The sequence below is a fragment of the Plectropomus leopardus genome, chromosome 18, assembly GCF_026936395.1.
Source record: "Plectropomus leopardus strain MGB_pleo_1.0 chromosome 18, ASM2693639v1, whole genome shotgun sequence".
Lineage (NCBI taxonomy): Eukaryota > Metazoa > Chordata > Actinopteri > Perciformes > Serranidae > Plectropomus > Plectropomus leopardus.
Window position 1 is genome coordinate 24193488 of NC_142193.1, and position 20542 is coordinate 24214029.

At 40.0% G+C, this 20542-nt stretch overlaps 2 protein-coding genes across 2 annotated transcripts in view; one reads left to right on the top strand and one right to left on the bottom strand.

The window, feature by feature from the left end:
• Positions 1-4729, top strand: part of cdr2l (cerebellar degeneration-related protein 2-like) — a 76656-nt gene extending 71927 nt beyond the window's left edge. The window contains exon 5 of the mRNA XM_088091014.1: positions 501-4729. Within this exon, the coding sequence (XP_087947140.1) occupies positions 501-1431 (931 nt within the window). The 3' untranslated portion in view covers positions 1432-4729. The remainder of the gene's footprint in view (positions 1-500) is intronic.
• Positions 3550-19890, bottom strand: arhgdia (Rho GDP dissociation inhibitor alpha). The gene is made up of 6 exons (XM_042504764.2): positions 19748-19890; positions 8304-8508; positions 7238-7321; positions 6341-6417; positions 6124-6187; positions 3550-5227 (listed from the first exon to the last, which is right to left on the bottom strand). Exons 2-6 carry the CDS (start codon positions 8500-8502, stop codon positions 5025-5027), a joined length of 627 nt encoding a protein of 208 aa, XP_042360698.2. The 5' UTR covers positions 8503-8508; positions 19748-19890; the 3' UTR covers positions 3550-5024.
• Positions 19891-20542: the final 652 nt, after the last annotated feature.

A 20542-nucleotide genomic window follows, 5' to 3' on the forward strand; every position in this document is an offset into this window, starting at 1 on the left:
AATAGTATGTCCAAAAACTGTCATGAAACTCATATAGCATTAGGAAAAAGTGAGTGTAGTATGTCAAAATAAGGCCATACAATAGTATGTTGAAATAAATTGTTAAAAAACATCACATGATTAGTTTGTCCCAAAAAAAAAATGCCAATGTATGTTGGGAAAAAAAAACTGTTCAAGTTCTGCACCCAGGACTTCCTTATAATACATCCATGGCCCATTAGCTCAGTTGGTAGGGTGGGCGCCACATGTACAGAGGTCCTCGCTGCAATGGCTGCAGGTTTGATTCCTTCCTCAGCCCTTTGCTGCATGTCATCCCCTCTCTCTCTCCCCCTTTCATGCTATATCTGTCCTGTCTCAAATAAAGGCAAAAGCCAAAAAATGAATGGACTTAGCAGTCTTGAATGGACTGCATTAATGGATTAATGCACTGGTTGTACGGTTGTACAGTTGTGAAATATATATAAGAAATTGTCTAATGGTGTCTCACCTCTTTTCATCAGATACGAAGATGGCTTCCTGTTGGCCAACCCGGGCAGTGTGGACTTGGCTGAGCGACGGCCAGTAGATGAGGAGAATGAGCGCCTGAGGGACATCGTCTCTTCTTTGCGCTCAGCTGTAGCCACAGAGCGTTCCCAGAGGGAGGGCGCTGAGCGGGAGTGTGCCACTGTGCTGCAGGAGTTTGAGCGTCTGGAACAGCGTCTTTTAGGAGCAGAGGGCTGCCAGCTGCGGGTCCAGGAGCTCGAGGCTGAGCTCCAGGAGATGCAGCAGCTCAGGAAGTCCAGGGTGTGTCTGATTGGGGGCATGGAAGACGGCCTAGAGACGCTGCTCAGCAATGGCCCTGAGACAGACACCCCAGAGGAGGGCATCGTGCAGGAGGAGGGAGGCGAAGGAGGCGAGGCAGGGGGCACAGGGCAGCAGGGAGGCCCGGTGAGGAAGAGCTGCAGCGACACAGCTCTGAACGCCATCTCAGCCCGGGACGCCTCAGGTAGGCGTCAGGGCAGCTACGCGCTCCATGCCAATGGGGTGCGCAAACGTGGCATGTCCATCCTGCGGGAGGTGGATGAGCAGTACCACGCTCTGCTGGAGAAGTATGAGGAGCTGCTGGGGAAGTGTCGCCGTCATGAGGAGAGCCTGTGCCACGCCGAGGTGCAGACGTCAAGACCCGTCTCCAGAGATCCTTCCATGAAGGAGTACAGCATGGTCTGCGCTGGGCCTTCAACATCAGGGGTTGTCGCCACCCCTCCCACGCCCCCTCAAACTCCGTCCACCCCGGAGGCGCTGGAGGGAATCAGCAGGCAGGTGGAGCAGGTGGACAAACGGCTCAGCCAGAACACGCCGGAGTACAAGGCCCTCTTCAAAGAGATCTTCTCCCGCCTGCAAAAGACGAAGAGTGACATGAGCTCCACTAAGAGCAGAAAGAGTCACAAATGAGATGGAGCTGCTACGTGCACTGAAAACAGTGACTGCACAACTTTTAATTTACCTCGCTGTTTTGAAGGCTTCTTGTTCTGCATTTCACCAGTCCTGACTCATGGATGCCTGTAGTCATGGAGCCGGGTGATTAACGACACATTAGCGATGGAGACTGATGAAACTGCCAAATGTTATATTTGACTATATGGATTGAAGATCAGTGACGTGGATGAAATGCCTTTTTCTGATTGATCATAACCGAAAAATATCGAATGGAGTTTTGTTTCTTAGGACGGTCTAGTGTGTGATGTAGTATTTAACTGAGATGTCCTGATGCAGAGATGATTTATTATTTTTTATTTAAGAAAAACAATACTTAAGCCAAATAATATAAAAAAGAAAAAAAAACAGCCATTGGCTTTGAAACTATTCACTGCATTGGAAGCATGCATTTGTCTAATAAACACTAAGTGCTAAATAAGTCTTTAAAAGCAGGTTTAAACTAAATCATACAAGCTTCAGACCAGCTTGAGGTCGGTTAAAATGCAGCAGATATTTGACTGCGTGCATTTTGTTTGATGGCACAAATCCCTCCAGATAGCTGCCAAAGTGTACTGTGTGTTCAGTGTTGTTTTCGTAAATGCTTCATTGTAACTTATGTGGTGAAGGAGATGAGGCCAGAATGCCTCTGTGGTGTTTTTACAGCATGCATTACAAGCCGCAGGGGAGTGGTTGCCATTTCAGGGATTCGTTTGATCATTTCAGCATTATCAGTTCTACGCTGTGCTGCCACATTGTCAACGATGTTCTTGTAGTATACCATTAACGATGTTTTCTGTTGATTAAATTTAGAAATTTATCGACCATGTTCTTTACTGTGGAAGGGAAGCTGCCATTTTTCCACCTGGAACCTATTTTCCAACATTTTTGTGTCTATGTGGGAAACCAAGAGAATTTTTTAAATTGGTCCTGTATTAAGAGAGATCTCTGCAGCCACAGCAGCGACACAATGTACAACGAAATCCCTGCGGGTGATTTTGCACCATCATTTAATATCCACTAAAAGTACTTGGTTTGTTTGTTATTATGACCAAGTCTCACTCGAGAAGTCTCGTTCTTAAATCTCGCAAAAGGTGACTTTCTGCAGGAAACCCATGGTGGAAATGTGGAGTGCCAAGAAGAGTTTGAAAATCTTTAAGACAACACTAAACTACACTTTGTGTACTCCAACACAACATTATAGCTGAATATTTAGCCGATTTGGACAGTGTGGAAAATTCCACCAGATTTCAGAGGGATACTTCTCTTTGAGCGAGACACACTAAAAAACACAGGATAAGGGTCTTTTCTGTAATGTTGTCAGAAACTTATGACAATCTGAGCCTGTCGGCTACAAGAACAAGCACTTTTAGTGGCTGTACATTGACGGCGGACTATTGACCGCAGCCTGATTCACCAATACTGGAGCAATTTTTTAAAAAACTTCACCGGGTTCACACTGGACGTAAAGTGCTACAAATCGCCTATTTTCAAAAGAGTATTACCCTTTTCCTTTAAGCACCCATGTGAATCAATGTGGCTGTTCACACTGGACCGCTGAGGACCCTTACTCCATATTCCACGGCCAGCTCACAATTTGCAGCGATATTTTCAGCATCTAGTCTATTTTTTCCTTAAGCCACGAGCAAAAATGTTAGGAAAGCACACAAATAATCTGTTATGAATAATCTTAAGGCGATACTAGACATAATATAAATGATAAAATAAGCATCCATTTCCTCCATGTATTTGTTGGTTGTGTCTAAACAGAGCGAAAGACAGACAAGCAGACACACATGCACAGACTCACAAGCAAGCAGGGGTAGAGCTCTCTACGAGATTAGAGCGTGCGGACGTGGCGTGGAGAAATGCGCTTCTGGTGTGAAAGGCAGGGCAACTGCAGACGGATGGCTGAGCAACAGTTAACACGTTGGGATGCTTCTGTGTCCGGTTTGAACCTGCCGTTAGTCTAGACACAAAAAGATGGGGAAAGGAAGGGTCAAGGTTGGAAAAATACCAAAGTTTCCCTTTAAGTGCTCAGGGAGGCAACAAATCAAATCTTACAGCAGTTGAATAAAACAACAGGACACAAGCAGACTCAATCTGAACACTTTAATGTGAACACAGGAGATCAGTAAACTGAAGGTAATACAAGTAGCACATATTGAATCAAACCCAACCTGCAGAAAAACAGACAACCAAAACCCCAGTCCGTGACACGAGAGCTGAACGAAGCTGCCGCAACAGACTTCATTCCCATGCTTCTGGAGTGTATAAAAAAGCTTTTATATGGCAGGATGTGTTACCCATTGACGTCTGGTTGGGGGACTGATGTCTCTATACTGGTTCGGAAGTCAATTACAGACAACGTTTCACCTCACTGATGTTGAGCACAGAGTGCCGCCGAGTCAGCAGGAGCAGCATGTGGTTGTAAGAGACTGGAGGCACAGTCAGCATTGGTATTTTGAGTAATACTAGGTGAGCAGTTCGTGGACACTCTGGTTTTACGGGGACTTCAGGGACTAGAGAGGACACGGGGTGACAAAAAGCCATTAGCACAACCTGGACTCTTATTTACAGCTGTAAATGATCTAAAAATTCATTTAACTGATATTTAGAAACTACATTGATGTTTGTAAATAGAGCTAATATGATCGACATCAACATGTACTGGCTTTTACAAATCATCAAACCTGATAAAATAAAAGGTGTTAAAAGTCCTTAGTCCCGATTCCTTGTCCATGTATTACAAGTATTGTTAAAAACAGGCTCACATGATGGTCTGGCAAATATAATCTGAAGGCAAATGGCTCAATTAGGTTGTCTATTTTTTACTTGTTAAGGCCACATGGCTGCTAAAAACACTGCCAGAAAACCCTGATCAGGAGAGGAACAGCCACACCTGCAGCCACACGGGGTTCGAGGTAATTCTGTTTCCCCTGTTCTCTCAGTAGACTTTGCAGGGTGCTAAATCATTTGGAAAAAAAAAAGACGTGGCCTGAATTCCAAATAATTTACCTAGACCCTGGTACAGATAATCTGCTCAAAGGCTTTAGGAGGACTGCGTCCAAGAGTTGTGTCCAGCAATGATTGTGGCCACATACATACAGCACTACTGCTTCCTGCACAACGCTTTCCAAGGCAGATCACGGCAATTGTACAAAACAATCTGAAAAAACAGATAAGAATGAAAAGGGGGAAGACAAGAAAGCGCTAAATTTTATAACCGAGAATATACTACTTTTTTTTTTTTTTTTACTTGATTTTTTTTCTTTTATAAATGAACAGCAAAATCTGGATTGTGCACATTGTTTGCTTTCTCCATGTTTAAAGATTTAATACTTAACAGCAACGGTGCAAACAAATGGAAACGTCACGATGTGAGGAATGATGAAGTGATTGGACTTTAGAAAAATGAAACTGTAAGAGCGAGTTGTCGATGGACGGAGAGAGCAAAAGCTGAAATCAACACGTGATCCAGACAGAAATAATGGAATGACAGGGAAAAAAAAGAGAAGCGAGGGAGAAAGCGGGAAAGAAGAAAGATGATGATGAAAAATGTCGAGGAGGAATCAATCTTTCCAGTCTTTCTTGATAGTCAGGGTCCACTCCCAGGAGAGATGATCATGTTTGTCGTCATCGGTGAACTTGGACTTGATGTTGTAGGCGCCGCGGGCCAGCATCCCTTTGGGTGCCTCCTCCATGGTGGTGAAGAAGTCGTATTCCTCGTCTGGTCTGGGCCCGTAGCTGCCGACCATGTATTCCGACTTGTCAACTGTAAATTAGTACACAAGGAAACGAGTTGCTTCTTGAAGACATCCTCAGTTTCAGACTGAGCAAAAGTAGCATTAACCCTTCAACACCTGGAGCAATATCAGTTTTCTTCTGCTGCATTTAGATGCTTTTCATTAGCATTTAAACCTCTGACAAGTGAGAAAATTGATTTGATTTCTTAAAAAAAGGGGGAAAAACATATTGAGCAACTTAATAAGAAATATCTTAAAAACTGAAAAAACAAATTTTAAGGGTAAGAAGGAAAGTATCTGAAAAACAGCCGTGGGAGGAAATGTCCATAAAACTGAAAAAAGACATTATCAATATTTAATTTTCTTTAAGGGTGATTTTCTCAATTTTTTTTCTTTTCTTTCTTTTTTTCACTTATACTCATTTTTAGGCAATATAAATCAAAATATATTCAAAAATAATTTTATTTTTTAATTTTAGCATCCCCATTTATGTGTTCAAGGACATTTGGAAATGTAATAGTTTCTGACAGGGTCATTTGGCATTATTTTTAAAAGAAAACATGCATTCCAAACCCATTTTCTTAAAAAAAGAATTTTCTATGCAAAAATTTATAAGAGAAGAACAAAATGCAATTGTTTTTTGATTGTAACTTTTTCTTGTAATTGTTTCCAGATTTTGGGCCCATGCTTGTGACAGTGCAGAATGTAAACATTAACGCTGTCTTCTTTATGGGTGAAATCTCCAACACTTTGCAACACACACCTAAACAATCTACACCGGTAAATAGCAGCACGGTTAAGAGGAAAATTGCATATTTTAGATTTAGGAGTGAACTGTCCCTTTAAGACAAAGGACGCTGCTTTACATGACATTTAAAAATCCACCTTAGGAACTGCAGAGATTAAATAACTGAGGCAGCCTTACTTTTTATTCCTTTCCTGAATATGTTCTGAACGTACTTCAGGCCTGACACAATTTCCTTGTTGACCTGCAAAAAGCAAAATGCAAATCATATCCTGCTGAACAGCTTCCCATGACAAAAATATTTCACTGCAGCTGCAGTAACATCATCACGTCTCCAACAGTCTGAGACCACAAACAGAAAGGAGTCCTGAGTTGGACAAACACCAGAGTCTCTCACCTTAAAGCTGATCTTTATTTTGTATTCAACTCCCTCCTTCAGAACCAGTGGGTTCTGCTTGAATTGCATCAGGTCACCTGAAAGGGATGAACAACAAAGCATGAAAGAGAAATGTCCTAAAATCCTACAAATGTCTTAAAATCTGAGAAACACCCTTAAATCCTCGAAATGTCCTAAAATCCTGGACACGTCGTAAAATCCTAAAAAAAACATTCTAAATCCCAGAAATCTGTAATGTCTGAAAAATGTCCTAAAATCCTAGAAATTACCTAAAATTCAAGAAATTTCCTAAAAATCAAAGAACCATATATAGGGCTGCTGCGACTGGCCCCTAGCCTCCTGTCATTTTGCAAAAGTGGCCCTCAAGCAAAGCAAGCAGAGTATTTTCCTGATAAAGTCTGAGAGTTACTTTACAGTGAGAACTGTATGGTTTAGCTTTACCAAAGAAAGAGGAATCACATTCTCAAAAGTCAAGAACTATTTCAAGTTTCAACACCGTGTGATAATGACACTGACCACCAGGTGGCACAGTGAGCACAGCTCTCCTGCTCACTTGTGTGACCACCGAGGGAGGCCAGGAGAGCCATCAGGAAATGGCTCATTAACCCACTTAGACAGGAATCATGTCATTACTAATTAGCGTGCTAATGACGCAGAAGGTCATCGTTCCACACAAGGACGGGAGTGATTACCGTTCATAATTAATGTTACTAAGAGCTGATTGCGAGTCTGCTGTAAGGAAAGACAGCTGCCTGAATGTGGCCTTTATGCTTTCATGTAAAAAAATATTTCAGATGTGAACTATAAATAATCTGTTTTCACTCCAGATACCTGCTGTTGAGTTTTGTCCCCGTCCCAGCGTCACAGAGAACAAACGGCCCAGTCTGCTCTACTCACCCGTCAGGTCGAGGACCAGAGGAGTCTCAGCCTGATCGCAAACCAGAGTCATTCTCGTCACCTGGATGTTGGGGGCGTTGGGATCTGAGACAGGAGAGAAGGTAACAGTATCCAAAATTATGATAATCAGTTTACAGCAGCTGAGAGAAATACTGCGAGAACTCGCCTGTGCAAAAAGGGAAGTATCTCATCAACCATGCTGTTTTCACTCTAATGGTTTCCATTTCAAACATTTAATCAGTCGATGTGATCTTTTTTTCACACACAAATAACAATTTACAGGGTTACCACACAAAATTTCAAAACTTTTCCACTTTTCAAAGACTTTTTTCCTTGCCCAATATCTTTTTTCTTGCCCCACTTTTCCAGCATTTTTCATACATATAAATCAAAATATATTCAAAAATAATTTTATTTTTTAATTTTAGCATCCCCAGTTATGTGTTCAAGGACATTTGGAAATGTAATAGTTTCTGACAGGGTCATTTGGCATTTTTTTTAAAAGAAAACATGCATTCCAAACCCATTTTCTTAAAAAAAGAATTTTCTATGCAAAATTTTATAAGAGAAGAACAAAATGCAAATTTTTTTGATAGGAAAACATGCCTTCCAAATCTGCAGTTTTCTTTAAAGGTATATTTTAAAGATTTTTGATTTTTATAATTAAAAAAAAAATCACCAAAAATCTGGAGAAAAAATAAATAAATAAGACCAATTTTATAATAAACAAATCTGAAGAAAAGTAAACATAAATCAAAATCAATAACTTAAGAGTTCAGGACTATTTTGTCCAAATGTTTAATGCAATATAAAAGATGATTTCATTTAATTGGATGTTGTATATGAGTGCTGTTGGTTCTTTGTTGGTTCTTTCTATCCTGATATACCTGACATTAAATTCTGTAATATATTTAAAAATAACAATAATAATTCATAATATAAAAAAAATAAAAATAAAAATAAAAAAAATATAATTTAAATAAAAGTTATTACCAATTAAATTTGGTTTGGAAGTTATATTTGCGTATGTTCGAGAAGATACTGAGAGTTAACAGAGATCACTAACCTGATACAACCTTGACCTCCTTGCCCAGCAGCGCCTCCTTGTACTTGCGCAGGCTCTCATCCTCTTGGTCCAGTTGCTGGATCTCCTGTAAGCTCTTCTGGGCAGGAGGTTTGTAGTTGGGATTGGTGGTGGATTCGTCGTCGTCAGCCTCTCCTACACACGCTGTCAGCTGCTCTTGCGTAGGTTCCTCCTCTGCCATGGTTTGCTAATAACAGCAAGAGAAGCGACAGCAGGGAGGTTAGAGAACAGGAAAATGACAGAATAAGGACAGACATCAGGGAGTCCACACAACAGACCACTTCCCTTTTTACGCTTTGCATTGTTTTAATGAAATCAGACTAACATGTGGAGCATGGCAGCACATGGTAACTAGACATCTGGCTGCTGGATGATTATTACAGACTTCTTATCCAGAGGGAAACCTCAGTGAACTTTGACCTGTGGGGCTCTAGCAATGTAAAGCAGCAGTTTATGTAGAAGCAAACATCATTAATCACATTGGTCTTCTTACTGTGTGTTTGCCGTTTATTAGGGACACTCCGAATAATCAGCCCAAAATTAGCATTAGCCGATATCAGCCTTGCAGAAGTTCTTGTGGGTAAAAATGCGTATTGGGCTGAAAGTAGCCTAAGCAGTGCACTTGATGTCATTTACCACATACCCCAGTTTACATATTGAAAACCGCCCAACATAACCTCTAAGCACTACTGTCTATAACTCTGTTCCACAGAGTGAAGCATAATAGAGATATGAAACCCCGGACAAATATAAGGAAGACAATCTACTATCAGACCTTGCTGTGAATAGTTTAGACCACAGATTGCAGGGTTATTTTAACAGCAAAAGTTTCCTAATTAAAATAAGGTGCTCACATCAATCTCACACGAGTAACTTTATCATTATTTTTGGATGGAGATGAGACGGTTTTATTGCGTTTTTGTCAGTGTCTGCTCTGAAATAACCACACGTGAGTGCACAAAATGTACACACTAGCAGAGACAAGAGCCAGGACCTGTAACCAGCGGTGACACACAGCAGAGGCCGGTGGTCTTAAAAAGCTGATGATTATCTGAGCTCCAGGCTTCTCGTTCATGTGTCTGTACTCCGCCACAAACTGCTGTCAGACAACAGAAAGACAGCAGTGCTTATGTGGCCATCCACACCCAGCTGTACCGTCACAACAGTCACAACCGTCACAACCGTCACAACCGATTAGAGGCGAAAACGCTGACCCAGAGCAGGGAACAGCACAACAGTGACATCATCCTCATTTTTTATGAGAACATAGAGGTGCAACAAAACTGATAAAATGGCCATAAAATGCAGTGAAGAACAAAATAATTCATTAATAACATCTGGTGCACATATGCTGAGCGTGGCTGTACAACGAAAGCCAAGAGGCAGCTGGATGATAATGTTCAAATAATACTTGTTCTGTGTGGTATGTTGTTGCAGTCCTTAGGGAACTGACCACACACACACACACACACACACACACACACACACACACACACACACACACACACACACACACACACAAACACAGGTCTAATGGTGTTTAAGCTGTTTTCATATCCGCTTACAAAATGCAAAGTACATGGTTGTTACAGTTTTTATTTCCTGATTCAGGCAGATATTGACACAGCCATAAATATGTTATTAGGACAACTGATAGTAATGTCAAGCATAGTTAACCAGGGTTCGATTTAAGACATTTTATTGCCACTTAGAGTAAATCTAAGACCAAATTCACAATAATGCAAAACCAAAGAATAAAAAAAACCCATAACTGTCATCAATTACTTATTAGGGACAATTTTGCCCAAATACTGACTTCAACATAATACATTATTTTAAATTTAGAGTTAAAAAGTTAGATGATCTACTTCCAATACTGAAAAAAAATCATTATTTTTAAGAGTGGAACATGTGGAAAACAATGGTCATTATTGTGTTATTAAAGTATCCTTTGAAATAATACCAGTTAAGGCCTGATTTTTAGATGCCTTGTAAAACTTGAAGTATCTGCAGTCACCCCGAGCACATCTAGCTGTGGTGTCAGTCACCTAAAGTTCACTTATTATTTAATCTGATGTGCTAATAGAATTTTAAAAGTTAGCAGCGCACCACTCATGGTACGGGTAGCAGGTGTACCACTAACTGCATGGATTGTGAAATGATTACTATCATTGGCTATGTTTACATTTTTAATGAATATTTTTGTAGTGTTATGTAAGAAAATATTCAGAATTTGATTTATGGGTCATGCTAACTGCTTATGTTTGAATATTCCTAATTAGGCCTTTTTCTGAATTAAGCATTTTCTAATTAAGATGTGGGATATGCCGGTATTATTTGGGTGTTAATAGCATTATTTGGGAATGTTTACAGAGCATTCGGCATTTCCACATCGATATGCGTTTTGGGTGCAAGGCTGGCGCTGTGGAGGAGCAGGAGGTGGATCTGGCTGAGAACACTATCAGCAGACAGACGACCGGTCACTCAAAGCTGGCCACTCTTTATCATGTGTATCTGTAAAGCTGCTCTCACACTATGACTGATGCTGCAACAGACGACGATTCATTTTCAACAGAAAAAGGTGACACAAAGCTACAAACTGATGCACGACACTAAAAAACCAAATCTGAGCTGCCAACTTCTTTCAGCGCTCCAATGACACCGTGAAGCATCAACCAATCACATGGTGTTTTTAGCTGAGCCACTGTGTTATTCAGCTTAGTTAGCTGATGCTGTGCTCGCTTTATGTAAATTGCGGTGTACACAGGATACAATGAGATCTTAAAATGGGGCTCAGATGTGGACTATAAGCATAGATATATAACTAGCACACACACAAAAGCCTGTGACGACGTTACTACAGCTGGGCACGTTGTTGCTGTGTCGCCCATCGTGTGAACGCAGCATAGGCCTGATAAAATGTTAACAGGTGAGCTATATACAAAAAAATCACCTCCTCAGCAGTTGTCATGAAGTGGGAAATGGACCACAGAGAACAAAAACAGTTGGGTTTTTTTTGTTACAGAATGTTATTATGTTTATTTCTGCTGTAAAGTCGGGCATTTTAACGTCGGGGTTTTTGGGTTGATTAGCTTCTAGAACCAGCCTCACGTGGCCATTAGAGGAACTTCACTTTTTGGCACTTCCATGTTGGCTTCATTTTGCGGCCCTGGAGGTTGCCACTTCATTGAATCTGACTTTTTTGGCACATGAAAACATTCCTCTCAGTGAACACGTAAGTACGCCCTAAAACATCTCATCCTACATGTTTTCAGCTTGTGCATGTTGAAAGAAGCCAACTTCCTGTATGAGTGAATTCAACCAAGCAGGAAGCCCAGCAACTGCAGAAGAGGTTTATTGCTCTGAAAAACTTAAACTGTATCCAAATGTTATGTTAAATGACTACCCACGAAGATCAATGAGGTGACTAAATCTGTGTACAGAAAAAAAAACAACTGTCCTCAAGTGAAAGAGGAAGACGTATGGTGATAAACAAACTGCTTCTCCATTAAGGTCTAATTAAACTAAACTTCTTCTTCTCAGTGTAAATAGTCTCTAAGTTTAGTCAAGTTGCTTTTTAGTTTGCGTTTCCCTTTTTTTTTTAAAGGTCAAAAATCAACACAGACAGGCTAACAAATCAGACGAGTCAGTCATACTCAAGCACACTTTTTACAATCTGAGAAATATCAATAAATCTCACCACTGAAAAACAGACTCTTCACAAAACAACACAAAAACTGGTTTGTCTTTCTGCCTGTCTATCTGACACCCTTCTGCTCTATTGTGTCAACCATATACAGTTGGGTATTAGCCAAGCAGGAACTGAGAACACAGCAACGTTTTTCCAAATGGGGCCTCTGTGCCCTCATAAAAGCACAAATTCCTTTCCTGCCAATAGCTCATCAGCTGCGTGTCGGTGTTTCTGGTCGTATGGAGTAAGTGAGAAGCTCCTCGTTGCACAGAGAGAGGACGAGACAGGAAAATAAAGCAGATAACACAGCGATGCCATCATTTCATTCTTGAAGTATCAATGAACAGGTTGTTTTCTTACTTCCTCTACTCGTCTGCAAGGAGGCTGCTGTGTGACCGCACGTACCGAGCCGTCGCAGAGGAGGAAGTGCTCGGTCTTACGAGACATACGTTTGGTGGAGAGCTGCACAATTCACACAAATGTAGTGCATAAAGACAAGTAAGGGGCTTCTGCTAAAAACTGACATTAACGCGAGACTTTCAGCCAATTGTTATAAAATAATAAAATAAAATTTTACCAACTATTTTGAGATTTTACAATGCAATGAAAAAACAATATATAAAACCTTAATTTCCTTGTCTTACTATTTCTAAGACTTCTGAAAGATTGATTTAAGACATTTTAATATGGACATATTTTTAGCCTGTTGAATTCAATGCCTTTAAGACTTTTAAGGATATGCAGGAACCCGCTGAACTGCTGCTAGTGTTTAGACATTTGAAAACTGCTGCACCTGTAAGGGTTTTGCAGAAAAATACATACAGTCCTCTAGTAAAATATCTCGTGTAATTTCTATATCAATATAAAATGTCAATCATTGCCTTTGTGCTATTATAGGAAATAACTGAAATCCCAAGAGAGAGTGGGTAACAGTGGCAGTAGATGATCAGAAATATAATGACCAAAATAAATGCAGAAGTTGCAAAACAACAGTACATTTTATGAAGCAATTTTAAATGGAACTTTGAGAGTTACAAACACTGTGTTTCATGCTGCATAATGGTCCTTGTACAGTGTAGCTACAGTTAGTATTCATGACCCAGTGCAGCTTCCCTGCAGTCTGTCCATGTCAATATCATCCAACATAAGCATTGGTGGATTAAAAAGAAATGCTACCTTAACTGAGAATGAAATTGTTGGATCAGCAAATTAAAGGCCCATGCATTCACTGAGTAAAATGGATTAGTTTAAACAATATTGACATCACCACCCTCATAATGATGCACACTCTGTCTGGCTAACTCTGCTCAAACAATGCACACTGTGACTAACTGGCTGCATGCTAATCTGAGAGGAAAAGGCCCTCTCATTGTTCAGCCAACACACAGGTCATGAGATCATGCAAACAACCGCTTCACCTCAGTGTCCTAACCTTCACCTGCACCGTCCTGCATGCAGCTCTCTGCTACAGGAGGCTGATCTGAAAGCTTGACGGGGGCTAAGCAGCAGAGTTTCAAAAACACACCGGGCTTGGCAGCAGCTTAGGCCTGTTCCTTAGCAACACCGCTGAGCAGTGAGATTAGAGAAAGTGGGATTAACGCTAACGAGGCATTCAGGGACAGGAAAGTGTTTGGAGGTGTCAGTGGTGACACATCAAGATTCACTGTGACAGCGTCATCGAACGTTACTGAAGATAATCAATTAACGAGGGGGAATCCCTGTGGGAATGATGCTGGCTTTATGAAGTGGAGGTGTGTCTGTGTGTGTGTGTGTGTGTGTGTGTGTGTGTGTCTGTGTCTGTGTGTGTGTGTGTGTGTGTGTGTGTGTGTCTGTGTGTGTGTGTGTGGGGGGGGGTTAACCATTATCTGCATCACTGTGCAAGTGGGTTATATAACATGTTTTACCTTATCTTTTAGGCTGCATTACACGTCACCCATTTGTGTATCAATCAGTCAAAAATCTAAATCTAATTTCTTGCACTTTGCGGGATACTTCATGTTGAATTGCACATTGCTGTTTTTCTCTCGTGTTTCTGAAAAAAATCAAACCAACTTTGCTCAGGGTTCAAAAAACACTTGAGAAAGGTGTCTGATGGCAGCACAAATGGTTTCCAAACTCACACACAACTTGTGCAGTATAATCCACGTCTCATTTATCCAGTCATACGCGCAGTATTTGACCAAAACACATGCATTTTGGCTAAAATGTTACAATATACAACACTTCCATCCAGGAGCAGCAGCCCCTGAGCGTGCCCGAGCATGCGCACGAGCTCCTCTTCAGCAGGGCTCAAACTCACACACCTGCCCAGACACACTCCTCAGCTGTGCATGTTGTGACTTGCTCTAAACAGAATGTTTTAGCGAAAAACACGTGTGTATTGGAAGTACTGACTTTACGGATAACGGTGTGTTTGAACTCTGCTCATGTATTCAGTTAAGCGGAGTTCAGATGCACACTCTCGCACAGGCGCTTCTCGTTCATGTGTGAGATGTGTATTTATGCGGAAGTGTTTTACCTCATAAGGTTTTAGTAAATAATGCACATTTGAGAAGAACTGAGAATATGACAAGATAAATGAGACATGAACTATACCGCACGTGTTGTGTGAGTTTGCTAATGAATGTTTTGATGTAGTTTTGCTGTTGTTGAACATGGACATTCACTTTAATTCATGAAAAATGTTTGCCTTTTCTGGATTCTCCGCTCATCTTGGAGACGAGCAGAAAAAAAAGTGTCCTCCATGAATTCGACATAACGCAGGATGAGTTACTGATACACAAATGGTCATTTCACAGGTGAGGTATTCCTTTAACCCTTTGAAACCTGTGCAAATTGATTTGATTTCTTTCAAAACATGCGGAGAAGGCAATGAGAAACCTCACAAGACATGGCCTAAAAACGAGCATGTAATTAGGAAAAAAAAAAAAGTTGACATAAAATAAGCACAAGAAAAAGTAAAAAAATTTTTAAAAAACAGGAAAATGACCCAAAAGGTGTCGATTTTTTTAACCACATGTATACCTTTTTTTCTAACATAATTTAAAACATAAAATTATAGTATATATAAATATAGTTCTTTTTATCCCACCCAACGCTTTTTATGTCGACTAATTTTGTGATCATTTTCCTTTCACCTTTTACCAATTTCTTGAAATTTGTGGGACATTTTCTGCCAAGTTGGTCATTGCCTTTTTCCCCGCGTAAATTTCAAAGAAATCAAAGATCAAACCAATTTGGTTTCAGCGGGTTAGCTGATACAATACCCTGACTAGACTAGTAATTATAACACTGAAACATAAGTTAACTAGTTGGTCATCTTTAGCCAACTAGTTTTTGGACAAATATTAGTCAGCAGTCATTTGTGGAAAGTGATGCATCTCTGGCATCACATCTGGTCTTTAATAAATTGAGGCTGGATAGGATTAATATATAGCGGATGAAAAACAAAAGAAAGCATTGTTTGATGATCTTTGCGCTCTCTCTGATGCCGTTGATCATACAGGGGTGTTGGTGGTCAGTCTCTCAACAATGTGGCAAAGGTTAGAGCGCAGCAGACATACGGCAGCCAGACATCACAAAAACATGAAACCTGACAGAGGCTTTGTAGTTCAAGCCACTTTAATGGATAATTTGAGAAGTGGAAGTCTTACAGCTGATGAATAATACTCTAAATTACTGCACACATTTTCCTCAGAGACAGCAACGGGAGATGAAAGTTGCTTGACTAAAAGTACCTGAGAATTGGCAACCTTTAAGAAGTGACATTTAGCTCTTGGCTTGTCTCTCTATTGATGATGTGTCCTGCAGATCTATGGCTACTTTGATCTCCGGCCTCTGTTCATCTCTTTCATGCACAGAGACCTTTGCATTTGTCCCTTTTATCCACCCGGCCTCTCCACACTTCAGCGTATCTTTATCACGAGGCTTTGATAAAAGCTGATCAAGTATAGGTGAAACCCTCCACGGTTTTTCATCAAAGAATAATTGATTCTAATCGACATTTTGGTTGTTGACCCCTCTTCAGGTCGTTGTAAATAACTGATTCTGACACTGTTGTAATGCAACTGGAGCTGAAATTAGTACATCCTTCAGGAATGTTTCAATGCAGCAAAAGCATCGATACATATATCATTTATTTTGTAAAAAAATGTCATGCATAAGAATAGAGTTTGATGCAAAGAATCTGGTCATATTATACAAAACACAATATCTTGATTGTGATTTTCAAAACTGCAATGCTGCAAGTCTTTTATTACAATTTTTCCTAATTTAATCTTAGGAAAACTATCATGGTGTTTAGAGCATAACACTACATACAAAAAAAGTTTACTTTTTTAAGCAATCAGAACAGTGAGATCTGTATTTGTATTTATCCGTCTCTGTAACAACAGCACTACTTTCCGTGCAATCTAAGCAAGGGATTAACATTCGACTACATCGGTAAAAAAACGATAAATCAATAGTTTTTAAAAATTGATACAGACTCACAAAACATATGACTGCATTACTTCAGTGTTACAATATTTTCTTATGCCGCTTGATTTTGATGGACTAATATTCTTGTGTAATTTACCTTTTTTTTGAGGAGCAGCCCTGGTAATCATTTTTAATTTGTCGTTCCCACTTTCTCACATTTGCATCAATTTAGGTTTTAATTGACAGCTGCCTGAGTGGATAACAGTGCAAATATTACAACAAATGCAAATGGTGAAGCTGTGATTGGAAGACCTGTGGATTTATTTTTTCATTTGGAGACAATAAAATTAATCACTAAACCAAGTACAATACGAACCTTTAAAAACATACCGGAAACGTGAGACTAAATAGCAGCAGTTACTTTTTATTCAAGCAAATTTGCCTTAAATGTCAAACCTGCACCAGGCTTTTTTGTCTGTCAAGAAATGACTGCGAACTTCCTTTTTTAGGCAAGATGATTCACATCCTCTTGAGCGCCTAACCACACGGTGCAAATCTGAAGCACTACTCATTTTCTCAAAGCTCCACCTGCGAGGCTAAACTCAACCCAATCTTTTTTTAAAAGATGCAGCAATGATATTAATGCAAAAGGACACTGGCTAAATGCTATATGAGTAGATAAAATCATGCTGGGTACTACCAGGTTGAGGATGTAGTGCAACTCACACCAAAGTTTTGAGGAAGTGGTGCACAATGGCAGAGCTGATGCAATGAGGGGAACGCAACCTCAACAGGAACAATGAAGGAGGGTAGAATAAAACTGATGAAAATTAGAGAAGCAGCAGGAAAGAAAACCTTTGATAAGCTTGTGGACAATAATTAAGTGGAAAGCTATCGGCCCGAGAGCCTTCTAACAACCACGATAAAGTTTGCCGGATGTCTATCACACAAACTGCTATATCAGTAAAGAAGACTAATCTGATCACAAAGAAACTGAGCCACAGAGAGATGTGGCTGCGAGAGAGAGAGAAACAAACCCTGACTCTATCCCAGGAAGAACCAGAACAAATAGGAAGCTTTAAAAATAGCCGGTGAGAAATCCCTGCGTGCAGCAGCAGGAAGTTGTGAGTGAATGGGATAGTCAAGGTGCCAGCTGAAAGGTCAGGGCTTATTCCCAGATTCGGGTCTGCCTCTCTGGGCACCAGCCTCGGTGGAGGTGGCGGACTCTTCATAATGCAAAATTACAGCTGTGTGGAGGTTCCCTTCAAGGGTGGAAACAACAAGCGTGCCAATTTTAAACCAACTGGGGGATTAACCCTTTGAAACCTGAGCGCATAGGCTTGATTTCTCAAAAAAACATTTAAAAAAAGGAAATGAGAAACAAGTCATGACCCAAAAACTACCAGGAAATTAGAAAAAAATTACAAGAAAACTACCTGAAATTAGCACACGCAAAAAAAAAACTACAGGAAAAGACCTATTTGAAAAAAATATATAAAATAAAACTATAAACATTTTTTTTTAGTTCTGTGATTGAATTTTAAAATATATAATTATAATAAGCATGTAGTTTTCTTCATAAAATGTCTAGTTACTTGATGTTTTTCTGAAGATTCTCTTTTAAAAAAGACACTAATTTTCAGGTAATTTCCTTGTAACATTTCACTTTTATTTTGGCAATTTCTGAGACATTTCCTGCCAACCAATTTGCTCAAGTTTCAAATGTTTAAATACTTGTGAAAGGCGTCGGGATGCAGCACAAGAACACTGAAATCTATCAACGTTTCAAAGGGTTAGAAGGTAAAAATCAGGAGTAAGAAATTAAAAATGCATGGCCTTTCTGGCACTGAAGCCCATCATTTCTGAGAGGACGTCCTCATGAGGGCGGCTGTTTAGGCTGAAGAGGACCACACAATGTGAGAAAGAAGCGCTGATCATTATAGGCTCACACTGGCCCTGCACCTATTCCCCTGTGACACTAAACGAACACAGAAGAGGATACTGACATGATTTGTCATGGGCGGCTCAGAGAGGTCGAACATTGCACAACACGTACAAAAAAACACAAAAAGACTAAATCGCAAGTACTACAAGAATGAGATCAAATAGACAAATTGAAAACTGTAGCACTGTGAAGCTGCAACCAGCAGATTTAGAGTGTTTTGTCTCTTCAGCTCCCTAAACAGGATGTACACACCTTAACTTTCTATATATGAGCTCGTATGTACATTTGACGGTTCAGCTCAGTGGTTTTGACCCTTGTCCTCCTTACTGTGAGCTGCTTGAACACATTTGCAGCTTATACTGATGTCAATGAAATACCAACAATGAAAATGAAGCCTGCTGGTTCATCTTTAGATAATTCTTCCTCTTTGGGCCTTGTCGATTTCAACCAGGTCAAACCAGGAAAATAAAAACTGCAAAAGGGACATCCGGTGCCACTGCAAGGCTGCAAATTCTCAGTTTGAAACAAAGTAAATGAAATGGCCTCGGCAGAAATGTGTTATTTGAAAGTGAGTCCTAGAGGGTCAGGGGAAAAACAACGCTGAGGGCTACTTGTAACACACACAGGAAAAACAGGGAGGATTCACAGATGCATGATCTCTTAGAGAAATCACTTATCAGGCATTCAGCTGAGCACACAGCTTAACCAACACACAAAAGTACATTAAGGGACATGTCACTAGCAGCTCTTTTAATCTAAGCAGATGTAATCTATGTGCACTTGGCTGTAAAAGCCTTTTAAGAGCCAAAATGGTGGCTGTTTTAAGGTGTGTGCCCTCCAGGCCAATTCAAAAAGAGACAAGTTAGTTTCAGGAAGTGGCAAAAAAATATCCTCATGTTCCACATGACAGAAATCATTTTAAAGAATTACTCTCTCAAATAAACTTCTGGTCCACCGCTCAACACATCCACTCATTGTGCGAGAAATTGTAAACAATGAAATGCAATTAATAAAAGTTACCTAACGCTGGCAGCTCAGGTCAGGCTCAACACCCGGAAATGATGATTACCTCTGATCCAAACTGCCGCCGAACAACTTACAACGATGTATCGATTATAATTAAAAGTTTGATACAACAACACTAAAGCAACAATGATAAAACTGTAATTTTAAAAAAAGGAAGTTGCAGGAAGTTACTCTTTGGCAAACACATTTCATTAACTCGCGTTCACGGGTGACCGTTAACTTGGTAATACTTTCGTATCAAGTGACCAAAAACTTGCTAACTTCGCTAAAACACGTCAGAAGTGAACGCTAACCGGCTAAAACGACTTAAAGGAAGAGTTTAGCGAGTGTTTCATCAACTCTTACCGTTATACCGCCGGCGGATCAGACAGTCTCTTGTGAATGGTGGTGAGAGTGAAGTGAAGCGGCGGAGGAAAATCTGAGCTAACGGCCGCTGACCGGGCACCACATCCGGCGTGCGACCTTCAAAATAAAAGCAGATTTTAAAGTCAGTCAACGTACGATGAATAATTGTTAATTAACATGATATTAAGGGACTGTTCTTTATTTGTCCGAGGAGGGGATTAGCAGGTGGGTGACTTTTTTTTATATTGTTTTATTTTTAACCTCCCTGAGGCAACACATATTTCCCCTCAAGCCTCCCAAAAGCCTATTTTTCACTGCACACTAGTCACTTACATCAGCCTTTTTTAATTTATTTTATTTATACAGCCTTTTTTTTTTTTTTTTTTTAAGTGATCTTATTGCATTGTGAATATGTTGTGTATGGTACTTCTATGTGTCTTTTATATCTTTTGTATGTGTTGTCTTGCTCTTATCTGGACCACTGAGTCTGTAATAAAGTTTATTATTATTATTATTATTATTATACAGTTTATTTAATAGGGACAATGTGAATTTACATAGTATAAACAAGTTGGAGTAACTGATGTTGCAGATACAGAAATTATACCTTTTGCTAGTTTCCAATTTCTGTCCCTCATAAGGCTTTTAGTAAAGACACAGAAGAAAAAAGATATCATGGTTACATACAACAGCGTGCATACAATAAGAGGTACTGCAAAAAGAAGACAAAAAGGTGAACACTTTCATCACGATTACATTGAACACAACATATAGTTAGAGTAAAATAAAATAAAA

Excerpts from the sequence above, each read along its gene's own strand:
- arhgdia (XM_042504764.2), bottom strand. The coding sequence starts at position 8,502 with ATGGCAGAGGAGGAACCTACGCAAGAGCAGCTGACAGCGTGTGTAGGA. Across the intron at positions 6,418-7,237 it reads TCTGGTCCTCGACCTGACGG|GTGACCTGATGCAATTCAAG; the intron begins GTGAGTAGAGCA and ends CATCCCTTTCAG. Across the intron at positions 6,188-6,340 it reads AAATAAAGATCAGCTTTAAG|GTCAACAAGGAAATTGTGTC; the intron begins GTGAGAGACTCT and ends TGCTTTTTGCAG.